Source organism: Acinonyx jubatus, chromosome D1, assembly GCF_027475565.1.
Source record: "Acinonyx jubatus isolate Ajub_Pintada_27869175 chromosome D1, VMU_Ajub_asm_v1.0, whole genome shotgun sequence".
NCBI classification, from domain to species: domain Eukaryota; kingdom Metazoa; phylum Chordata; class Mammalia; order Carnivora; family Felidae; genus Acinonyx; species Acinonyx jubatus.
The window spans coordinates 7,994,974-8,013,701 of NC_069390.1; the positions used below are offsets into that span (position 1 = coordinate 7,994,974).

Consider the following 18,728-nt stretch of genomic DNA (forward strand, 5'->3'; position numbering starts at 1 on the left):
AACCTCTGGAGTTGGTGCCCTTCTGGATGGGGAAGCACCCCACCCCCCAACCCTTTCAGCTGGCGTGGGGCGACAGCGCCACCTAGTGACCGAAGCATGGACGTCGCCCAGGGCAGCCTCATTACAAAGAGGCTCTGGTTCCCAGTCAGCTCACACTCCCACCTCTCCAGCACTCCCCAGCACCCCGGTGGGAACCCTGCGGGACGCCGGCCTCAAAGTCATTTAGCAAAACAAAATTACAAGGACAAGACAACGTATAACCACGCCCGACTGGCTTGTTTTATTGGAGAAGGGACGTGGAGTTAACAACGTGAAGACAGTTGGGAGCTGAGGTCGGGAAGAACACCCTCCCCTCCCCGTACGTGCCCACTGCCCCAAATAAAAAATAACCAACTATGGGAGAGCAGCCGAGACAGCGACTGAGGGTGGGGAAGGGAACACGGAACCCGAGGGCGGCAGAAGAGACCATGCGTGTGCTGGGAGGGCCCAGAGGCAGCGGCGGTGCGAGTAACGTGAGTACAAGTCTCTGTGTCTTCCACGTGGGTCTATATAAATATAGAGACAGAAGTCGTTCGCTTTCCCCTGCTCTCCCCTCTGCTCGGCGCGGCTGGCCGCGGTCCCGGCTCCTCTTTCCACACGAGGGCGAAGGGAAGGGGATGATGAGGAAGTCATCACCGAATTGCGATCAGACCCACATCCATCAGCTTCTGGATCTTCTGTGCTATTACAGGATTCTTTAAGTGTCTGACGGGGAAAAAAAAACCAAGTTAAGTGAAATGAGACTTGACCTGAAAAGGGCTTTCTGCTCTCGAAACCACCCCCATGCGACCCCCCCGAAAGGCACCAACAGGAGGCGGCTGAAGGGTCTCCGGAGAGGACCGTTCTGTGAAGGCCCCGGCCCCGCCCGGCAGGAGCCCACGGACACAGCTTTCAGCCGAGGCCGCTCCGTCTTCCCGCCAGGCGGCTCCAGCTACCGTGGCCGACGCAGCAAGGAGGCCCTTTGGGCTCCCCGCCAACGGCCCCGCCGCCTTTTCGACGGAAGAGAACACACGGCGGCCGCTCGCCCGGACCGATCACGTCCCTACCCACCTTGTGCGGCCGCACCTCTCTCCACCTCGTCCCCCGGGGCCACCTCCGCCCCCCTCTACTTACTCGCTGAGCGCCTGGGGGTCCTTCTGCATCTGTTCCAGGATGAGCCGCATGGCCGGGTCACTCATGATCTGCTGCACCTCGGGGTCGGCCATGGCCCGTCGCTTCACGTCCTCGGGGCTGTCGTGCCGGTTGTACTGGGCCATCATACAGCGCTGGTACCCGTCTGCCGCCTCCTGCATCCCAGCAAAGCCAACAGGGGAGGGCGTTAGCACTAACCGGGTCACCGTTTCAGCCCAGACAACAGAGGGAACGGAGAAGTGGGAAGTCAGAGAGAAGCGGGCAAGAGGAAAGGGTCGGTGAGGAAACACCGAGACGACCCGGAGGAGGACCGGAGGCAGGGGAGAGACTCCCCCCCCCACCCCCGGAGGCCAGAAGCAGCCTCACCTTACAGTTGGAGTCCAGATCTAAGGCCTTCTGGTAGACGTCCATGGCTTTCGTGTAGTCCTTCATCGCTTCCAGGGCAGCCGCTTTCCGCGTGTACCCCTTGACTGCGGACAGAGACAGGAGCGGTGAGGCGTTTTCCAGAACGCGGCTCCAAGGGACACCACTCCCACCCTGTCTGTCATGCGAACGCCAACATCCTTCCCTCCACCCCGCTGGCGCCGCTGGCTCCTGCCGCAGGCCCCTCTCTCGGCCCCTCTCGCGCTCTCTGGGCCACGTCCAGGGATGGAGAAGGAGCGGGAAAGCACTTACTGAAGGTCGGCTCTAGCTGGATGCATTCCTCACAGTCCTGGGCAGGAGAGGAAAGGAGAAAATTAGGCTCATTCCTTCAGATAAACTACCCTAAAGCAGAATGATCAACAGCACTCTTCGCCTGGCCCCACGACAGTGTTCTTTCGCATCTGGCGCTTCTGTTAACCCGGGCATCTGGGCCACTTCACAGACGGCCCAGCCGAGGCGGCTGGGAGAGCAAGTCAAGCAGAACCACGAGGGACGACCATTCCAGACTATGGACCGCCGACCCCACCTAAGGCGAGCGGCCTAGACTCTTCAAAAGGCTGAGGTTATGGGAAAAAATGAAAAAGTGGGCAAAGTTCTCGTTTGAGGAACTGAAAAGGACATGACAACCAGAGGAAACACACAACCTGGACACGGGCAGCTTTCAAGGGGATTTGGGGGGAAATCTGAGGAGAGGACCGCAGCAGATGGCCCTCTGGCCTTCAGTCCACGACCAGGCGGTGCGACTGACCCCGTGACTGGAAGGGAAGAATCCTTTCAGGAAAAGCACACTCAGGAGCGCAGAGTGCCAAAACCTAGCCTACTTCTTTTCGCAGATGGTTCCACAAAAACGCATCCCTACTTCTTGCCAAAAGAGGTGGAGGGCACACAGACGTTCTGGCTATTTCTGTTTGAAGTACCTACAAGGTGGAAAATCCCAGCGAAAAGAATGCAATGCGGCAGAGTTTCAACACCCCAGCCCGCTTGCAACTATTCCAGCCAAAAGCTAGATCAGAAATGGTTCCATTCACTGTTCCCCTTTGTGTAGCTGGGGGAGGACATGCTCTTCCTCACAGGCAACTGCCGAGGTCCTGCACTTCGCAAACCAACCTGTTTTTGACGTTGCCTTCGTACCCATACGGGTGACCTTTCGAAGCCAGGCACAGGCCCAGAAGTTAGTGGCCTCAAAAAACAAAACCCATGTGTGTCTCTAGATGGGTCACATTTTGTCACCTTCCCAGAAGATGGTCCGGGGACGGACCACACTTTAAAAATCGTCTAGCCTCCCTCTCTCTGCCCCTCCCCCACTCACACTCGTCTCTCTCAAAAATAAACACTTAAAAAAAAAGGAGGGGGGGGCCTGGGTGGCTCCGTTGGTTGGGCCTCCTTGGTTGGCTCAGAGGTCATGATCTCGCGGTCTGTGAGTTCAAGCCCCGCGTCGGGCTCTGTGCTGACAGCTCGGAGTTTGGGGCCCACTTTGGATTCTGTGTCTCTTTTCTCTCTGCCCCTCCCCTGCTCGCGCGCTGTCTCTTGCAAAAATAAACATAAAAAAAATTCAAAGTCATCTAGAGAACAGTTTAGAAATCACCAACAGAGGCACAGAGCAGGTCACGTTCAAGAGAGCAACGAAGATTTCCTTCCCAGCGTCGACATCATCACACGAGACCATACTCAACACGCCCGAGAACAGCAGAGCTGCTAAGGGAGCTAATCAAAAAAGGACCAAAGATGGCAAAGCTTCTGCGGGAAACGATGCCACGGCTCTTCAGTATAGACGCACACATAATTACAGGCAAACACACACTGTGCTGCCCCAGGATGCAGCACCACCGCTGGGAGAGGATGCCTAGAAGATCAGAAAGCGGGGTACCTGTGCGAGGTAACAGTACTCAGCCTTCAGGAGGAAGGAAACACGGACACCTGCTACAGCACGATGCTCAGTGAAATGAACCACACACAAAAGAACAAATACTGGATGGTTCTACTTACAGGAGGTCCCTAGAGGGGTCACATTCAGAGAGCCAGAGAGTGGAATGGTAGCCGCCAGGGGTCGGGGGAGTGGGAGTTAGTGTTCAAAGGGTGCACTTTCAGTTTGGGAAGATGGAAAGGTTCTCGATGAGGAAGGTGGTGATGGGTGCACAACAATGGGAATGGACTTGACCCCAACGAACCGAACACGTAAAGTGTTAAAAAAAAAAAGGGGGGGGGGGAGAGAGGGGAGGGGAAGCGATGGGGAAGAAAAAGAGTCCATCATCGGCGAAGATGGAAACGGATCCACGTTTCCAAATATTCCCAACCACACTCACAACAGATGGGCCAGGACTGAGCTAGCATATGTCTTGCATCTTACAAACCTCACACGCACGGCACCATCCCTCTGACTCTAAGATCAAAGTAAAAACATCAAAAAGACGTTGACGACGTGAAAAGAGAAAAAACAACGTTCCTCACGCACAGATTCGCTGCCGTAACAGGCACCGCACACGCCCAGATGTGCCCACCTTGAGCGCCAGCTGAAACTCCAGGAGTTTGGTGTAGCAGGCGGCTCGGTTGCTGTACAATTTGGCATCTTTTGGGTTCCGCTTGATGGCTTCTGTGTAATGCTTCATGGCCTGGGGATAATCCCCTGGGCAAGGAAAGAAGAAACTTTTTTAGAAAGCAAAAAGCCACCCTCCTCCCCCACCGAGGGCATTGAGCTTGCAGTCTGCCAAGGCACAGAGAACACGTCTGCATCACTCATCACTCATCCAGAAGCTCTGTCACCTGAGCTGGAATGTACCTTTAACGTTTATTTTTGCACGGTGACGGAGCGCAAGTAAGTGGGAAGGGGCAGAGAGAGGGAGCGACAGAATCCGAAGCAGACTCCAGGCTCTGAGCTCTCAGCACAGAGCCTGACGCGGGGCTTGAACTCATGGACTGGGAGGTCATGACCTGAGCCAAAGTGGGACGCTTACCCGACTGAGTCACTCAGGCGTCCCTGTAACATACCTTTCTGAAAACATTCGTTGCCTTTGTTCTTTTCCTCCAAGGCCAGGTCGGGGTTTATATAGGCCAGCCGCTCTTGCTCCTTCAGAATTTTCTCCGCCTAAGAAAAAATAATCCTTGGAGTAATCATTTACACTGTTGGACACCTAAACGCTGGACTAAAATAAGGGTCTGATTCAGATTTTGATTTGCAAAAAGTACCGTCAGCAACGTTTTAGTTTTTGTTCAGAGCATGCAACTCTTCATCATCTTGGGGCTGGGAGTCTGAGCCCAGGTTAGGTAAAGAGATTACTTACTTAAAAACGAAAGAATTACACCTTCCTCATCATGAAAACACACAGTGAAACGACGAGCAATACTGACATATGCTTGGTACAAGATTAAGCGTGAATATGAGGCACGTGTTAACAGCACAATTCACTTTCTGACCCGTCTTTTTGTGAATAAAAATCGACCCCACTCCGTAATTTAGGACAACTGGCATGATAACACAACGCTCTGGTTGCATAAAATAAAAAATAAATCTTAAGTCACGACAATAACCCTAAGCGCACTGACCTTCAGTAAAAGGTTACGATCTTGGCCGACAAAAAGGACAGCAAAAAAATCACGGTTACTCCTTACACGTTGTCAAGTGACAAGGACGAGGTATAAAATGACCAAAGACACGACTTAAAAAAAAAAATCTTAACGGTTCATTATTAAACGTAATGCTACAGTGGGTAAGAAATACCAGGACCCGTATTCTTTCCCTACCCACCTGTTGGCATTTCTTGAGCACATCCGGGGTTCGGTGCTCTGCCAAAGACTTGTTGTAGAAATGGATGGCGTCCTTATACTTTTCCTCTTTGAAGTACGAGTTGCCAATTCGAGCATAAGCTCTAACGAAACAAGCAGAAAAGGAATGTGCTGAGAGCAAAGCAGAGACAAGGGCAGCTCCTGGAGAGACGCCCCCCGCCCCCACCCCGCTCGGACACCACACCCTCCAAACACCTCTTGTCTGGACACCCGTGGCCTCCTGTCCAGCCCACGGCTTACAGAGCAGGCTGTGTGGCCAGCAACCCTCCTCCCCACGCAGGAAAACTTAGGTCTTGGACATCGACCCCCCCACACCACTCGAGGTACCGCCGAAGGTCGCGCATACTTGGCAATCTGTCGATAGTCTTCTCGGTTTTCTCGCCCCACTTCGATGGCCTTCTCACAGAGCTCCCGGCATTTACTGTAGTCGCCCTTCTCGAAGTACACGGCTGCCGGGCAGGATGGTTAACGAAGAGTCAACCCGTGTCCCTCCCCGGGACCGCCCGATGACAATGCACTCACCCCTCGGCCTGGGCCTCACCTGCTTGATTGGTCATGTAAGTCATGTTGGTGGGGTCCAGGTCCTTGGCTCTGTCGTAGTGCTTCAAGGCCGTGTCAAAGTCTTTCTTCTTGTAGGCCTCGTTCCCCAACTCTTTTTCTTTCAGCGCCTAGATGAGGTGTGGAAGGAGCACTGAGCAAACCGAACGGAGGCGGCAAAGAGCTTGCGACCTGTCACGGGCCGAGCAGCGCGCACGACTAGCCTTGTGTGCGGGAGCACGGTCCCCGCGCTGCGGCCACTTCTCAGCCAGCTGCAGGGTTAAAGGCAGAGGGCTGTTAGAACGGGACGCTAATAGGGAGCTTGGGTGGCTCAGGTCATGATCTCGCAGTTTGTGAGTTCGAGCCCCGTGTGGGGCTCTGTGCTGACAGCTCAGAGCCTGGAGCCTGCTTTGGATTCTGTGTCTCCCTGTCTCTCAATAATAAACATCAAAAAAAAAAAAAGGAAAAGAATGGGATGCTAAGGTCTCACCTCTGCCTCCTCTAAAACTCCCCCTTCTCTATCTACTCTCCTGGACTTGGTCAGAAAATAAAGCGCTTTTTCAGGGGAGAGAAAGTCCCTCCGACCTGAAGCAAGTTGGGAGAGAACAGCAGTTTTCTACCCGGTTTGACCAGGGGAGGCCGTGGCAGGTCCGGTTTCCATGAGGCGGCCACCTCGGGGGCTCTGTGGTCAGAGTGGCAGAGGGAGGGGTCGGGATGCTGACAAGGGTCTGTCCCCAGGGCATGAGTCTCAGCACGGCGCTCCACCGCCCACACCGCAGGGCCAGCTTCCAACTTCGAGACACCCCGAACAACCGACGCTTACTCATGTGAAAGCGCTTAATTTGGCAACAATCTGTTGTTCCCGATAAGAAAGGAAATAAAATCCCCGAAGCACACGCCTCCCGCTCTGGAAGCCAGTGTCGCTAAGTGGACAACTTTCAACTACACGCCACGTCCAACCAGAAAACAGAGCCTGAGAACGCGCGTAGACGACATCCTTCTGGGTCACAGCAAGGACAAGGGTCACCCAAAACCTGACCGGCTTGCCCTGACCCACACCCACGCTGGTGGCACGGGCGCAGCTCTGGGGACCACGGAAGGGCAGCTCGTGCAGCCACAGGTCCCACACCCGCCGTGCTTGTGAAATCGCTCGGAAAGGGAAGCGTTTCACACGCCGACCGCTCCGACGGAAAACAGCGACCCAGCGCTCAACGACGACAGCCGCCCCCGCGTCCCGGACGTCCTGCGGACAACGCTGTTCGAAACGTGCGAGAGGAAGGAGGAAAAACGAGACCTGCTTCTTATTCTCTGGAAGATCTTCTTCCATCGGCTCTGGCTTGGTGTCCTTCTTGGGAGGCGGCGGCGGAGGCGGCGTGGCCACTTCCTCGTCCTCATCCATGCTGCCCAGGTCGACCCCCAGCAGGACGCTGAGCGTCGTCATGATCCGGGGATCCTGCAGTTTCCTAGCAGTGGTTTAAAAACAAAAGAGAAAAAAAAGAAAAGAAAAGCACAATGATTTATTATTTCTCCTCACAACTGATTTTAGTATTAGGTTTTCAAATAACAATTCAGTGGAATACCTCTCATCACTTCTTTGGAAACAGTGACTTTTTTCTTTTTAAGTTTATTCGAAAGAGAGAGACAGAAGGCGCACAGGTGTGCGCAGGGGAGAGACACACAGGGAGAGAAAAACCCAAGCAGGCTCCGCGCCCGTCAGCACAGAGCCCGAGGCGGGGCTCGAACGCACAACGCCAGGATCACGTACCTGAGCTGAAATCAAGTCAGACGCCTGACTGAGTCACCCAGGCAGCCCTGCCCACAACGGAGCTTAAACCCACATTTGCCGCTAAACCTCGGATTACTGTGTGAGAGAGCTGCTCACCCACAGAAAACACTGCGAGATTCTGCACCAGCCATGAGGTACCACCGGGGAATACTCAACCCTTCAAAAATCCATTCCTGATGAGCTAACAGACGTCAAATTTACTTCTCGAAGCCAGGAGACACAAAGAGGGACGGGATCTCAGGAGTCAGAGATTCAGAGTCACAAATACCAGTATGACTAAGAGACCCATCTTTACACCTGACACTCTCTTCCACCCTGACCTTCCACTGCAACGTCCCAGGAGACAGCGTCTGATATGTATGGAAAGGATAGACTTGGTGCCAGATCAGAATTATAGGAGAGCAGCAAAGAGGCACTTGAAGGTTAGGAATGAAGATTCCAAATTATTCCGACACGTGTCCTCTTTAACCCTTTCCAGAAAGACAAACCAACAAATATCTACCGCTCGCTAGAGAAAAACAAAGGCAGAAACCCTGCTGTCTAAGGAACACCTCTACACACACACACACACAGGATCCCAGAAAAGAAGTACCACGTTCACACCCATTTCCAGAGACAACAGTGCTGTCTCAACTTACGTGCCCAGGTCGGACGGTTTGCTTCTCAGTTGTTCTATCAGTTCCCGGTAGGTAGGATCAGCGAGCAGTGTCCTCGTCCTGGGGTCGCTCTCCAACTTCTGGTACAGGTTGGGCATGTTGAAAGGGTTCATGAACTTCCTCTCTGTTCCGAACAAAGGGAAGCACATGATGAGAAGTCAGTTCACTTGAGTTTTATGCCCCCTAGTCCACCAGACATTTGGAGGGAGCCTCAAAGTTAATCCCATTAAAAAAATTTCAAGGTGTGTTTTGGGGTGCTTGGGTGGCTCGGTCGGTTAAGCATCCAACTTCGGCTCAGGTTGTGATCCCATGGTTCGTGGGTTCGAGCCCCACATTGGGCTCTGTGCTGACAGCTCAGAACCTGGAGCCTGCTTCGGATTCTGTGTCTCCCTCCCTCTCAAAAAGTAAACATTAAGAAAAAAAAAAAAGGTGTGTTTTGTTTCTGAGACACAGAGCGAGCTGGGGGAGAGGGAGGGAGGGGGGAGGGAGGGAGGGAGAGGGAGAGGGAGGGGGAGGAGGAGGGAGAGGGAGGGAGGGGGGAGGGAGGGAGGGAGAGGGAGAGGGAGAGGGAGGGGGAGGAGGAGGGAGAGGGAGGGAGGGGGAGGGAGGGAGGGGGGAGGGAGGGAGGGAGGGGGAGAGAGAGAGAGAGGGAGAGAGAGAGAGAGAGAGAGAGAGAATGAATCCCCAGCAGGCTCCATGCTGCCCATGCAGAAACCAACACTGGGCTCAAACCTACAAACCGTGAGACCACGACCTGAGCGGAGATCAACAAGAGGTGGACTTTTTTTTTTTTTTTTTAACGTTTACTTATAATTGAGAGAGAGAGAGAGAGCATGAACATGGGAGAGAGAGACAGAGAAGGAGACACATAATCCAAAGCAGGTTCCAGGCTCCGAGCTGTCAGCACAGAGCCCGACACGAGGCTTGAACCCACAAACAGTGAGATCATGACCCGAGCCGAAGTCGGACACTCAACTGAGCCACCCAGGCGCCCCTGAGAGTCGGGACGTTTAACTGGGCCGCCCAGGTGCCCCAAAGTTAGTCCCGTTAAAAAAAAGAAAGAAAGAAACCAACAGTGTACTGGGGCCTACCTGCCAACCGGGCCTCCATATTCTGTAAGCCCTCTTTGAGCTGAGGATTATTTGCTTCATGTTTTAAACCCTCTTCATAGGTTCTCTTGGCTTCTTCAAATCGGTTTAAGAACTCAAGAGCTGCTGCTTTTCGCGAATAGCCCTTAAACCAAAAAAAAAGAACACGACAAAATAAAGAACACCTAGGAGCCCAGAAGACGAACTCCAAAGAAGCTATTTTACGCTCCCTGGGACAAAATGGATATCCACGTGAAGGCCAAAGGAAAAGAGGAGAAGCCAAGACTGAAAACCGTAAGGATCCAGCCACATCTCAAAGACGCTCACCCGCCCCACCTCGATTCATCTTCCGACCCAGTGTCGTCCGCTCCTCTGGTGGCATTTTCTTTCTCAGTAGCACCAAAGATCAGACCTGCCTTCACAACTGACGGTACCTCGGATGTGACAAGTGCCACGACTCTGAGGAGCATCCTCCAACCGGGAGAACAGCGGAGGGGCGATACACTATGCAGTCTACTGGGACGGGCAGCCAGCCGGGTCGGGAGGGCCCAGTATTTGAAAACAGCACACCAAGGAGGCATTTCTGTGAAGCGTCAAGAGCCCCAGTCCACCCACGGCTTACCTTGCCCCAGTCGGGCTTCAGGTCCACGGTTTTGCAGCCATCCTCATAAGCCTTCTGGTAGTCACCTTTCTTGGCGTAGGCCGCTGAGCGATTGCTGTAGAGCACGTGGTTCTGGGGATCCAACTTGATGGCCTCAGAGTAGCACTGTAACGCATCATCGATGTTGCCAGCACTCAGGGCCTTATTGCCCTTCTCTTTCAGCTCGTTTACCTGAGGAAAGAAAGGAACCAATGTAGTTTCTTCCATAACACGCTATTTTTTTCATGTTTTTCCTAGTTCTTGAGAGAGAGAACGTGCGTGCGCAAGCGGGAGAGGGGCAGAGGACCCGAAGCAGGCTCCATGCTGACAGCAGTGAGCCCGATGTAGGGCTTGAACTCACGGACTGCAAGATCATGACTTGAGCCTAAGTCGGACCCTCAACCGACTGAGCCACCCAGGTACGCCGGTCCCAATTTTTTTTTTTAAATTTTTTTAATATTTATTAATTTTTGAGACAGACCATGAACGGGGGAGGGGCAGAGAGACAGGCAGACACAGAATCGGAAGCAGGCTCCAGGCTCTGAGCTGTCAGCACAGAGCCGGACGCGGGGCTCGAACTCACGGACCGCGAGATCGTGACCTGAGCTGAGGTCGGACGCTCAACCGACCGAGCCACCCAGGCACCCCATCCGGTCCCAATTTTTTAAGCGACACTCATACTTCGGTTGTCAACAAAAAAATTACTTTACACACCGAGAGAAAGAAAGCGTAAGTGAATTCATTTGCCATCCCCCACACCTTCGGGTGGGGCCAACAAGAAAAGTAAGTAACCAGGAAAAGCAGGCTGACACCTCGCTCTCCGCTGGCTCCAGTTCGGAGGAACACGCAGGGCAGCCACTCTTTGCTCAAAACCTCCACCTGGGGCTGACGAAGCCACTCTAGAACACACTCATGAGCTCCTTTCGTGGAAAAAGAAATCCACTGGCCACGGGAATGCCAAGAAGCCCAAACGGTAAACCGAACACAGGCCTAGTGGCCTAGTCGGTCACTCCTCGAAGAGACCATGGCGAAGGGAGGAGCAGGAGTGTGCAGGGACACAGGCCCCCCAGCGAGCGACCTGAAGGCTTTGCGATGGCTTCTTGGGAGCCTCAAGATGCTTACCCGCAATCAGGAAGAATCTATTTCCATTCCCAGGTGGGGTAACCCATCACAACGTGGTAGAGCTAACTCCCCAGATCAGTCTTTGCCGCGTTTAATTATTACTATAAAAGATACACAAGATAATAACAACCTACTTGTGGTTTAATCCCCTACCCTCTCAAACTTTCAGAACGTGGTCCTGATTATAGGGCTTCTCGTACACCATCTCTCTCCAGATCTATCATCCAGCCTTGAGCCGGCACGGACGAATGCAAGAAAGAAGCGTTAAGGGAAACACCTCTGGAGCCTCGGGGCAAACCGATTGGGAACTTCCCTCCATCAACCAGAGATGTGAGAGAGACAGCCTTGAAAAAGGAAAAGTCCGGCAAACAGGGCCAAATCTAGCAAGGGATAAAAATCTTCGAACCCGGGAAGGAGACCAGAAAGCAAAAACTTAAAAAACTAGTATCAAGCGGCAGCTGAGAACGGCGCCATGGAGTTCTTGTCTCTCCCACAAAACACCCCTTTCCACACGGAGCACTGACCAGCAGGTCAGGAAATCAAGCCTGCAGGTGGTGACCAGCACTTTAAAAGATCAGGTAGGATAGAAAATACCAGCACACTAGGCACATGATGCCAAATGCCATTATGCTAAATAAACGCGCTACACGGTTGCAGGTTCAAACTGGGTCTCGGGTAAAAGGTGTATTAACCTGGGATTTATCTGAAAAGCAAAACATCAAAGCATGAAAAACTGGACACTCAAATCCCTCCACCTTGGATTATTTCCTAAAACTGAAATCCAGATCTCCAAGCTGAAGATGAAAACCAAAGGCAGAGGCGTCGCGTGTCCAACCCGCCCAGGAGAGCAGGTCCTGACACACAGAGGTAAACCGCCAGACTGCCTGCACTACAATCACAAAGTTGCCGTCCTGACTTCACTTGTTCATTCACTGTCTGCCCCTACGTGTGTGTTTTAGCTCTATCTACCTACACCGGGTGGTGCGATTTTAAAAAGTTTTTTTTTTTTTCCTATTTTGACAAACCCCTTCAATTGGAGAGTGATGTGTTTCTCATTCCAGAACTCATTTTCTTGTCCATACCTGTTTAATCCCAGATGCAACTTTACTATCCCAAGTGAGCAAAAACTTTTTAACCCCTCCATTTCCACTCTTTCTTAATTTACCAAAGAGGCTCCAGATCTGGTTAATCGTTAGGCTTCCACTGACAGTTTCCGACTGAATAAAATCTCTCCAGGCTTTTCACAACCTGCGGGCTGCGGAGGATACAATTAAGCCACCGAAAAGCAACCAGCCGCGGTTACAAACTCGGTCCCCTAAAAATGAGCCCAGGCAAATAACTTACTTCTTGCCGCTTATCTACATAGCCTACTACACGAGATTTTCTACAGCGACCAATTCCTCCTTGGGTAACCAGAAACCAACTTTCCAGAAATATCAGCCTTCAGCTACTCTCGAATCACACACACACCCCAAAACAGAAAAAAGAACGGGAGGAGCCACACATCCCTCTGCAAGACGCTGCTAGACCTGGACTGGTTCTAAGGACTTTCGCCGAACCGTCCCTTTCCTGCACCAGGCAGATAAGTCGGCCCGCTACTCTTCAAACCTTCCATCAACGCTCTTCCATCCCGGCCTTTCCAGATGCAGGAAAAGTAGGATGTGCTACCTGGCTACTTCCAGTGTATTTCCGTCCCCGCTCCCTGCATCCCTCCAAGTTAACTGTGACCAAGTCCGAGTGGCTTCTCCGTCGGCAATCCCCGCTCTCCCGGGTGGCGCATTCCCTGGTGTGGACCCGGTCCCTCCCGCCGGTTCCGAAGCCCCCCGCCCACCTCCATCCCTCCCAGCGCCGTCCTACCCACCCCCACCCCCCCCGCCGGCTCAGTCCAGGGCCACCTCCCGGGAGGCCTCCGGGGCCCAGCCACGGCCTCTCTTCCCGCCGCGGGCCCGACTTAGAGCCGGACTGTCGCCGTCCCCCGGTCCTCCTCGCCGAACCGGCAGGCGACGGGCGCTGAGTGGACCCCGCGGCCCGGGCCTGGCTACACTGCTCACCTCCCGCCCGGTGGGCCGCGGCCCTCACGCCCTCGCCTCCCCAGCTGCTCGCCCGGCCCCAGGCCGCCGCCCCGACCGCCTCGATTAGCGCCCGCCCCGCCGCCGCTCCTCCACTCGCGGCCTGGCCTCGGCCTGTCCCCGAGTGGCCCCGGGGCCTCGGCCCGCCCCTCCCCCTTCACCTGCTCCATAGCCCGGCCCGGAACCCCGTTGAATTGACTCCGTCCGCTCCGCGTTCCCAACCGCACGCGCCGCCTTCTGGAACCTACTAGAAGCTGCCGGGACCCCCGGATCCCGCCCCTTCCTCGCCTGCTCACTGGTCGCGCTCCCCGAGGGGGCTTTCTATCCTTCCCTACTATTGGCTTGAAGTCTGGCCCATCATCTTTGCTTCTCTATCATTGGACACCTGAGAGTAAGCCCTCAGCCCTGCCTCCTCCGCGCCTCCGGATTGGACTCTTCCCGACAAGCCCCGTCCACCCCAGACTCCTCGATTGGAGGGAGGGGCGCCCTTCTGCGACGGGGATTGGTCGCTTGGCCCGCCAATCGTGGCCGCGCTGGCCGCGCCCATTGGTCCTGTTCTTTCTGGAAATTTCCACCTCTCCCATTGGGCTGACGGACTCCGTGAGGGAACCTCCTTCAGGTTAAAAAAAAAAAAAAAAAAAAAAAAAAGTCGATTGGGCGGAGAGTTGCCGACACTCTGCGGTGATAGGCTTAAACGGCTACCCTTCAAAAGGCGGGGTTTCACCTCTGCAGGGTTTTATGGGAAGCTCAGGACCCCGCGGTTCTCTGCCGCGGTGGCTCTGGCGGCCTGGGGGGAGGGGGGGTGGTCTCCGCGCCGCTTCCCGGCTCCGTGGACTGCGAGTCCGGCCCAGGCGACCCGCTGCTCCCCGGCGACGCAGAGCCCCCGGGTCCCGGCCGGTGGGGGCGACGTCTGGGTCGACCTCGGGAGAGCTCCCGGGCCGTGCCCAGATCCCGCCGTTAGTAGCCGAAGGGTCGAAAACATCGAAGGAGCTGGGACTTGGGTGGGACGGACCCGGGGTCTCACCCTGGGGAGGCCGGGGGGACTCGCTGGATCCCCTCGTGTTAACGGGTCGGACAGTGCGGGGCCGTGGGAAGTGTCCCGTTCATGCAGTAATTTCTTTACCGCTCGGTGAAGGGAGCCATTATTTGAGGATGGATGGGGGGGGGGGGGGGAGGGAGGGAACAATGACGTCAGTGACGCGCTCGGTCACCTACTGGCGGGCGGTGGCGGCCCCGGGAGGGCCTTTTGCAGCCGAGAGGCAGGGCAACGTGCGAGAGCACCCGGGGCAGCCAAAGGGTTTAGAGCGTGGAGGAGAGAAGCTGGTTTTTCCTCCTGGGCCGGTGTGTGCCTCACGGAACAAAGAAGCCGCACGACAGGTCTGCAGAAGGCTTGGATATGGGTCTTGGGGCCTGCTGTGTCCTTGTAGCCCCCCTTCCGTCCCCAGTGCCGTCCCTGCCCAGGGTTTTAAGTGTCCCCTCTATGGCAATGGCTTGTCTCCACAGCTTCCTCTTTATCCCAGCTGTCTCTGGCCCGTTCTTAACCTTGCAGCCAAGGTCACTGCAGATCCACACCCCTTGCTTGAAACTCTTGGAGGCTTTAGACTGGGGCTCAGGGCCTGTGTGATCTGGCAGGCCTGCTTTGGCCGCCTCCTTCCCTGCCCTCCCATTTTCAGCACCACCCTCCGGCCCCCTGACCTCTCCTAGGTGGGCTCCTTCACCCCGAGCCTGCCTGCAAACTGTTCCCTCTGCTGGGTTCCCCCTTCCACCAACTCTGCCGGGTTGATTCCCGCGCCCTGCGGGGCCGAGATGGGCTGTCAAGGTTCCTTAACAGTCCGCCTCCAACAAGTAGACTAATTTCTGCCCACTCTCACTTGCTTTCACTGTGGACCATAAGTGTGTCCGTTTTTGCAGAGTCTGGTACATAGTAGGTGTTCATCAACCCATTGAATATCATTGAATGTGTCAGGTGCGATGGTCCGCTGGAGAAAATGCAGTAAAGAAAGCTGACAAAAGTCGCTGGTCTGGTGGCACTCCTTCTAGAATTGTTTTTAATGTCTTCATTCTTTTTGAGAGAGAGCAGGAGAGGGGTGGAGAGAGAGACAGAATCCAAAGAAGCCTCCAAGCTCTGTCTGAGCTGTCAGCACCGAGCCCGACGCGGGGCTCAAACCCACAAGCTGTGAGATCGTGCCCGGAGCCGGTCAGACACTTAACCGGCTGAGCCACCCAGGCACCCCCTGTGGCACTCATTCTGGTGAGGGAGACGCACCTAAAAAGTTTCTAGGGCATATCTGCTTAAGTGTAGTGGAGAAAAAATGAAGCAGGGAATGGGTTAAGGAGTGTTAGGTGAGGGTGATGGTGTTACATTCTTAATAACCTGGCCAGGACACAAACCTCAGTGAGAAGGTCATATTTGAGAAAAGGCCTGAGGAAGTAAGGGAGTGAGTCTGATGGAAAATCTGAAGAAGAACCTTGCAGTCCGAGGCAACAACCCATGCAAAGGTCCTGGGGTGGAAGCTGTACTGAGGTGGCCAGAATGGTGGGAGCAGGGAGGAAGTGGGAGAGCTGGGTCAAGAGGAAGCAAGGGCCGGGTCCTGCCAGGGTGAGAGGCCATTGTGTTCATGCCAGCACGTTTTCAGCGGAAAAGTGACGTGATCTGACGGATCGGGACGCTGGCTGCAGTGTAGGTGACCTCTTAGGAGACCATTGCGGTATTCCAGGGGAGCGGCGACGGTGCCGTGGGCCACAGTGGGAGCGGAGGAGGGGTGGGAAAAGTTGGGAATCCAACTTCTGGAGGAGCCAACAGGATCTGTTCGTGCCTCGGACGCGGGGCATGAAGGAGGCAGGTGATTCCGAGGCTTTGGGCCTCTCTTAACTCATCCGCTAAATACCCCCGTCCACGAGATCTTTCATTGGTCCTTGGCAATGTCTGCAGACCACCACACTCTTGCTGATCCCACTGCCGCCTCCCCCCACAGCTGTTCTCCAGGCTTCTTTCCCGTTCCTCCCTCTGCATAACCCGGTCTCGTCACCACTGACGTCTCCATGGTCCTGTTACGGGCGGCACGCTACTCCGGAGGCAGGGGCTCAACAGTGAAGGCCGCCGCTCACAGACGCGGCTTCCGTTGGGGTGGGTGGTGTCTTCTAGCCGGAGAGAGAGATGCTAGTCAACTCATCTGCGTGACTTCAAGCACCCTGCTTAGCCTCCCTGTGTTTCCGTTGCTTCTATTTTAAAATATGGATGAAAAAGGGTTTTGTTTTTGAGAGAGAGAGGGAGAGAGAATCTTAAGCAGGCTCCACACTCAGTGCGGAGCCCGACACGGGGCTTGGTCCCATGATTCTGGGATCACGACCTTAGCCAAAACCAAGAGTCGAATGCACGCCTGGAGGCCCCGGAAAAGTTAACGTCAGAGTTGTGAAGATCGAGTTGTTTGATTTTTTTTTAAAAAAATGTTTATCTTGAGAGAGAACCTGCGCATGCAAGTGGGGTAGGCGCAGAGAGAGAATCTGACGGTGGGAGCGGTGGAGCCTGATGCAGGGCTTGAACCCACGAACCAGGGAATGGTGACCTCAGCTGAAATCAAGAGCCCGATGCCCAACCCACTGAGCTACCCAGGCGCCCAAATTGTTTGATATTTGTAAAGCACTTAGAACGTTGCCTGCCTAAAGAGCAAGCACTATATGCATTTGTTAAGAACAAATGTAGAAATGAAGATAACTAAAGAGTGATGAGTGCTATAAAAATAGCAAAAGATAAGGGATAGAGAGTAACCAGGGAAGCAGGGAAGGAAGGAGCTCCTAGAGGCAGGTGGTTAGTAGTGAAGGCCCCTTGGACCTGGAGTGATGAGAAGCCAGCCAGGAACAGAGTTCCAGACAGGACAACAGAAGGTGCAAAGGCCCTGAGGTTAAAACAAGTTTGAAATTTTCAAGGAACCCAAAGAAGGCTTTTTCTATGCTCTAGTGTCCTTGCCTGTAAATGGAGATGATGAAGTTCCAAGGACTTCCCAAGGTTACTCTGAGGACAGGACAAAATAATCCACACTCAAGTCTTGTCAGACCCAAAACAAAATTTTGAAAGCCGCCTTTGAGAAGACAAAAATACAAATTAGAAGGGCTGTGAATAGAAGACCCTAAAGCTTAAGTTTATCCAAGGTCACGGTAGAGTCACTCCTGAATGTTAAAAAATGTCAGCTCTTACAATTTTTTACCGACTTGGGCTTCTTCAAATCTCTTTGTAGATTCAGAGCTCTCTTGAGTGGGACGGGGAGGCGGTGATGCAGTCCGCCAGTGTCCCCTTCCCCAGATTCCTGGAACACAAGCAGAAGCTGTGCCGCAGAAGGTGTCCTGGCCCGTGCATTACATGACAGTTTCCGAGTGATTCATGCTGCTATTTTGGTGCTTTCTGCTCTCAAGGGTGGGGAGCAAGATGCCGAAGCCTGTCTTTGGAGTCGATTCTGAGGTCGTAGATCCTGGAGCGAATGAGAGACTGAAGGAGTAAACGTGTGTGACCAAATTCTCTGCAGAACAGCACCCCCCCCCCCCAAATTAAAAATTCTCCCGCTATCAGAAGAAGGAAAACGAGCTGGAGCCCAGCAAACTCCAGAGCATGTGGGTTAGGGAATCGTTGCAGCTCAGAACTCTCGGGGTCTGTGGAACGTGGAATTTTTGTTTTGGTAAGAACTTTCACTTTGGAGTGGGAATTTAAGACAGCCTGATTTTCCTTCTGCAAGCAATCGAGAGCAGAGTTCCATTCCGGATTCTGAAAAATGCCTAAAGAATATTTTCACGCGCACTTAACCGAGCGATTCTAACTCCCTGCTTTCCTGCTGAGGTAGAATCTAAATCCTGAGGAGCAGCGAAAGTGTGGGGGGGAAGTAAAGTGCCACAGCATTCTGTTCCATTCAGTGAACTTGTCTACGGAGCCAGGCAGCGTGCCAGATGCTTCAAAGAATAAAATGATGGTAATTATTATCTGATAATTATTCGTATGAGAGCCCCAGAGCCGAGCCTGGGACCTCACCACTGACGTTCCCTCCCAGGGTAATCTCAGTCAGTCTCGTAGCTATAAATACTGTCTCAGATGACTCCCACTATTCTATCTTCAGCCCAGATCTTGCTCCCAAGTTCTAGGCTTGTCCACCCCGCTGTCTCCTTAATGTCTCCACTTGGTGGCTAATGGACTTCCCGATGTGTTCAAATCGGAGCTCCCAATATTCTCCCCCCAAATCGTCCCTCCCTTGACTTCCTTCCCATCAATGTCCTTCTTATTCTTGGACTGGTTCACGCTGAAAACTCTGGAGGTGTCCTTCACCCCTGTCTTCCACAACCACGTCCGGTCTGTCAGCAAACTCCGTCAGCTGGGCATAGACCCACAGACTCTCCAGCCGTCTTCTAGCTTTGATTGGGGAACTTTGAGCCGGCGGGTGACCAGAGCCACAGGGGACAACTTTGCAGGACGTC

The 18,728-nt window shown here is 53.9% G+C and overlaps 1 protein-coding gene across 1 annotated transcript; it reads right to left on the reverse strand.

Annotated features, from left to right (window-relative positions):
- Window positions 1–255: 255 nt before the first annotated feature.
- STIP1 (stress induced phosphoprotein 1) lies at window positions 256–13,586 on the reverse strand. Its single transcript, XM_027045672.2, has 14 exons — window positions 13,433–13,586; window positions 10,063–10,272; window positions 9,444–9,585; window positions 8,335–8,476; window positions 7,205–7,373; window positions 5,915–6,041; window positions 5,720–5,822; window positions 5,336–5,456; window positions 4,579–4,675; window positions 4,092–4,216; window positions 1,846–1,882; window positions 1,537–1,640; window positions 1,153–1,325; window positions 256–744 (listed from the first exon to the last, which is right to left on the reverse strand). The coding sequence occupies exons 1-14, from the start codon at window positions 13,439–13,441 to the stop codon at window positions 672–674; spliced, it is 1,632 nt and encodes a 543-aa protein (XP_026901473.1). The 5' UTR covers window positions 13,442–13,586; the 3' UTR covers window positions 256–671.
- Between the last annotated feature and the right edge of the window lie 5,142 nt (window positions 13,587–18,728).

What these genes read in the sequence shown, in the direction of transcription:
- STIP1 (XM_027045672.2), bottom strand. An exon ending in TGCTCAAGAAATGCCAACAG is followed by an intron (nt 4,676 to 5,335) that starts GTGGGTAGGGAA and finishes ATTTTTTCTTAG; the next exon opens with GCGGAGAAAATTCTGAAGGA. An exon ending in ATCTGGACTCCAACTGTAAG is followed by an intron (nt 1,326 to 1,536) that starts GTGAGGCTGCTT and finishes GCTGGGATGCAG; the next exon opens with GAGGCGGCAGACGGGTACCA.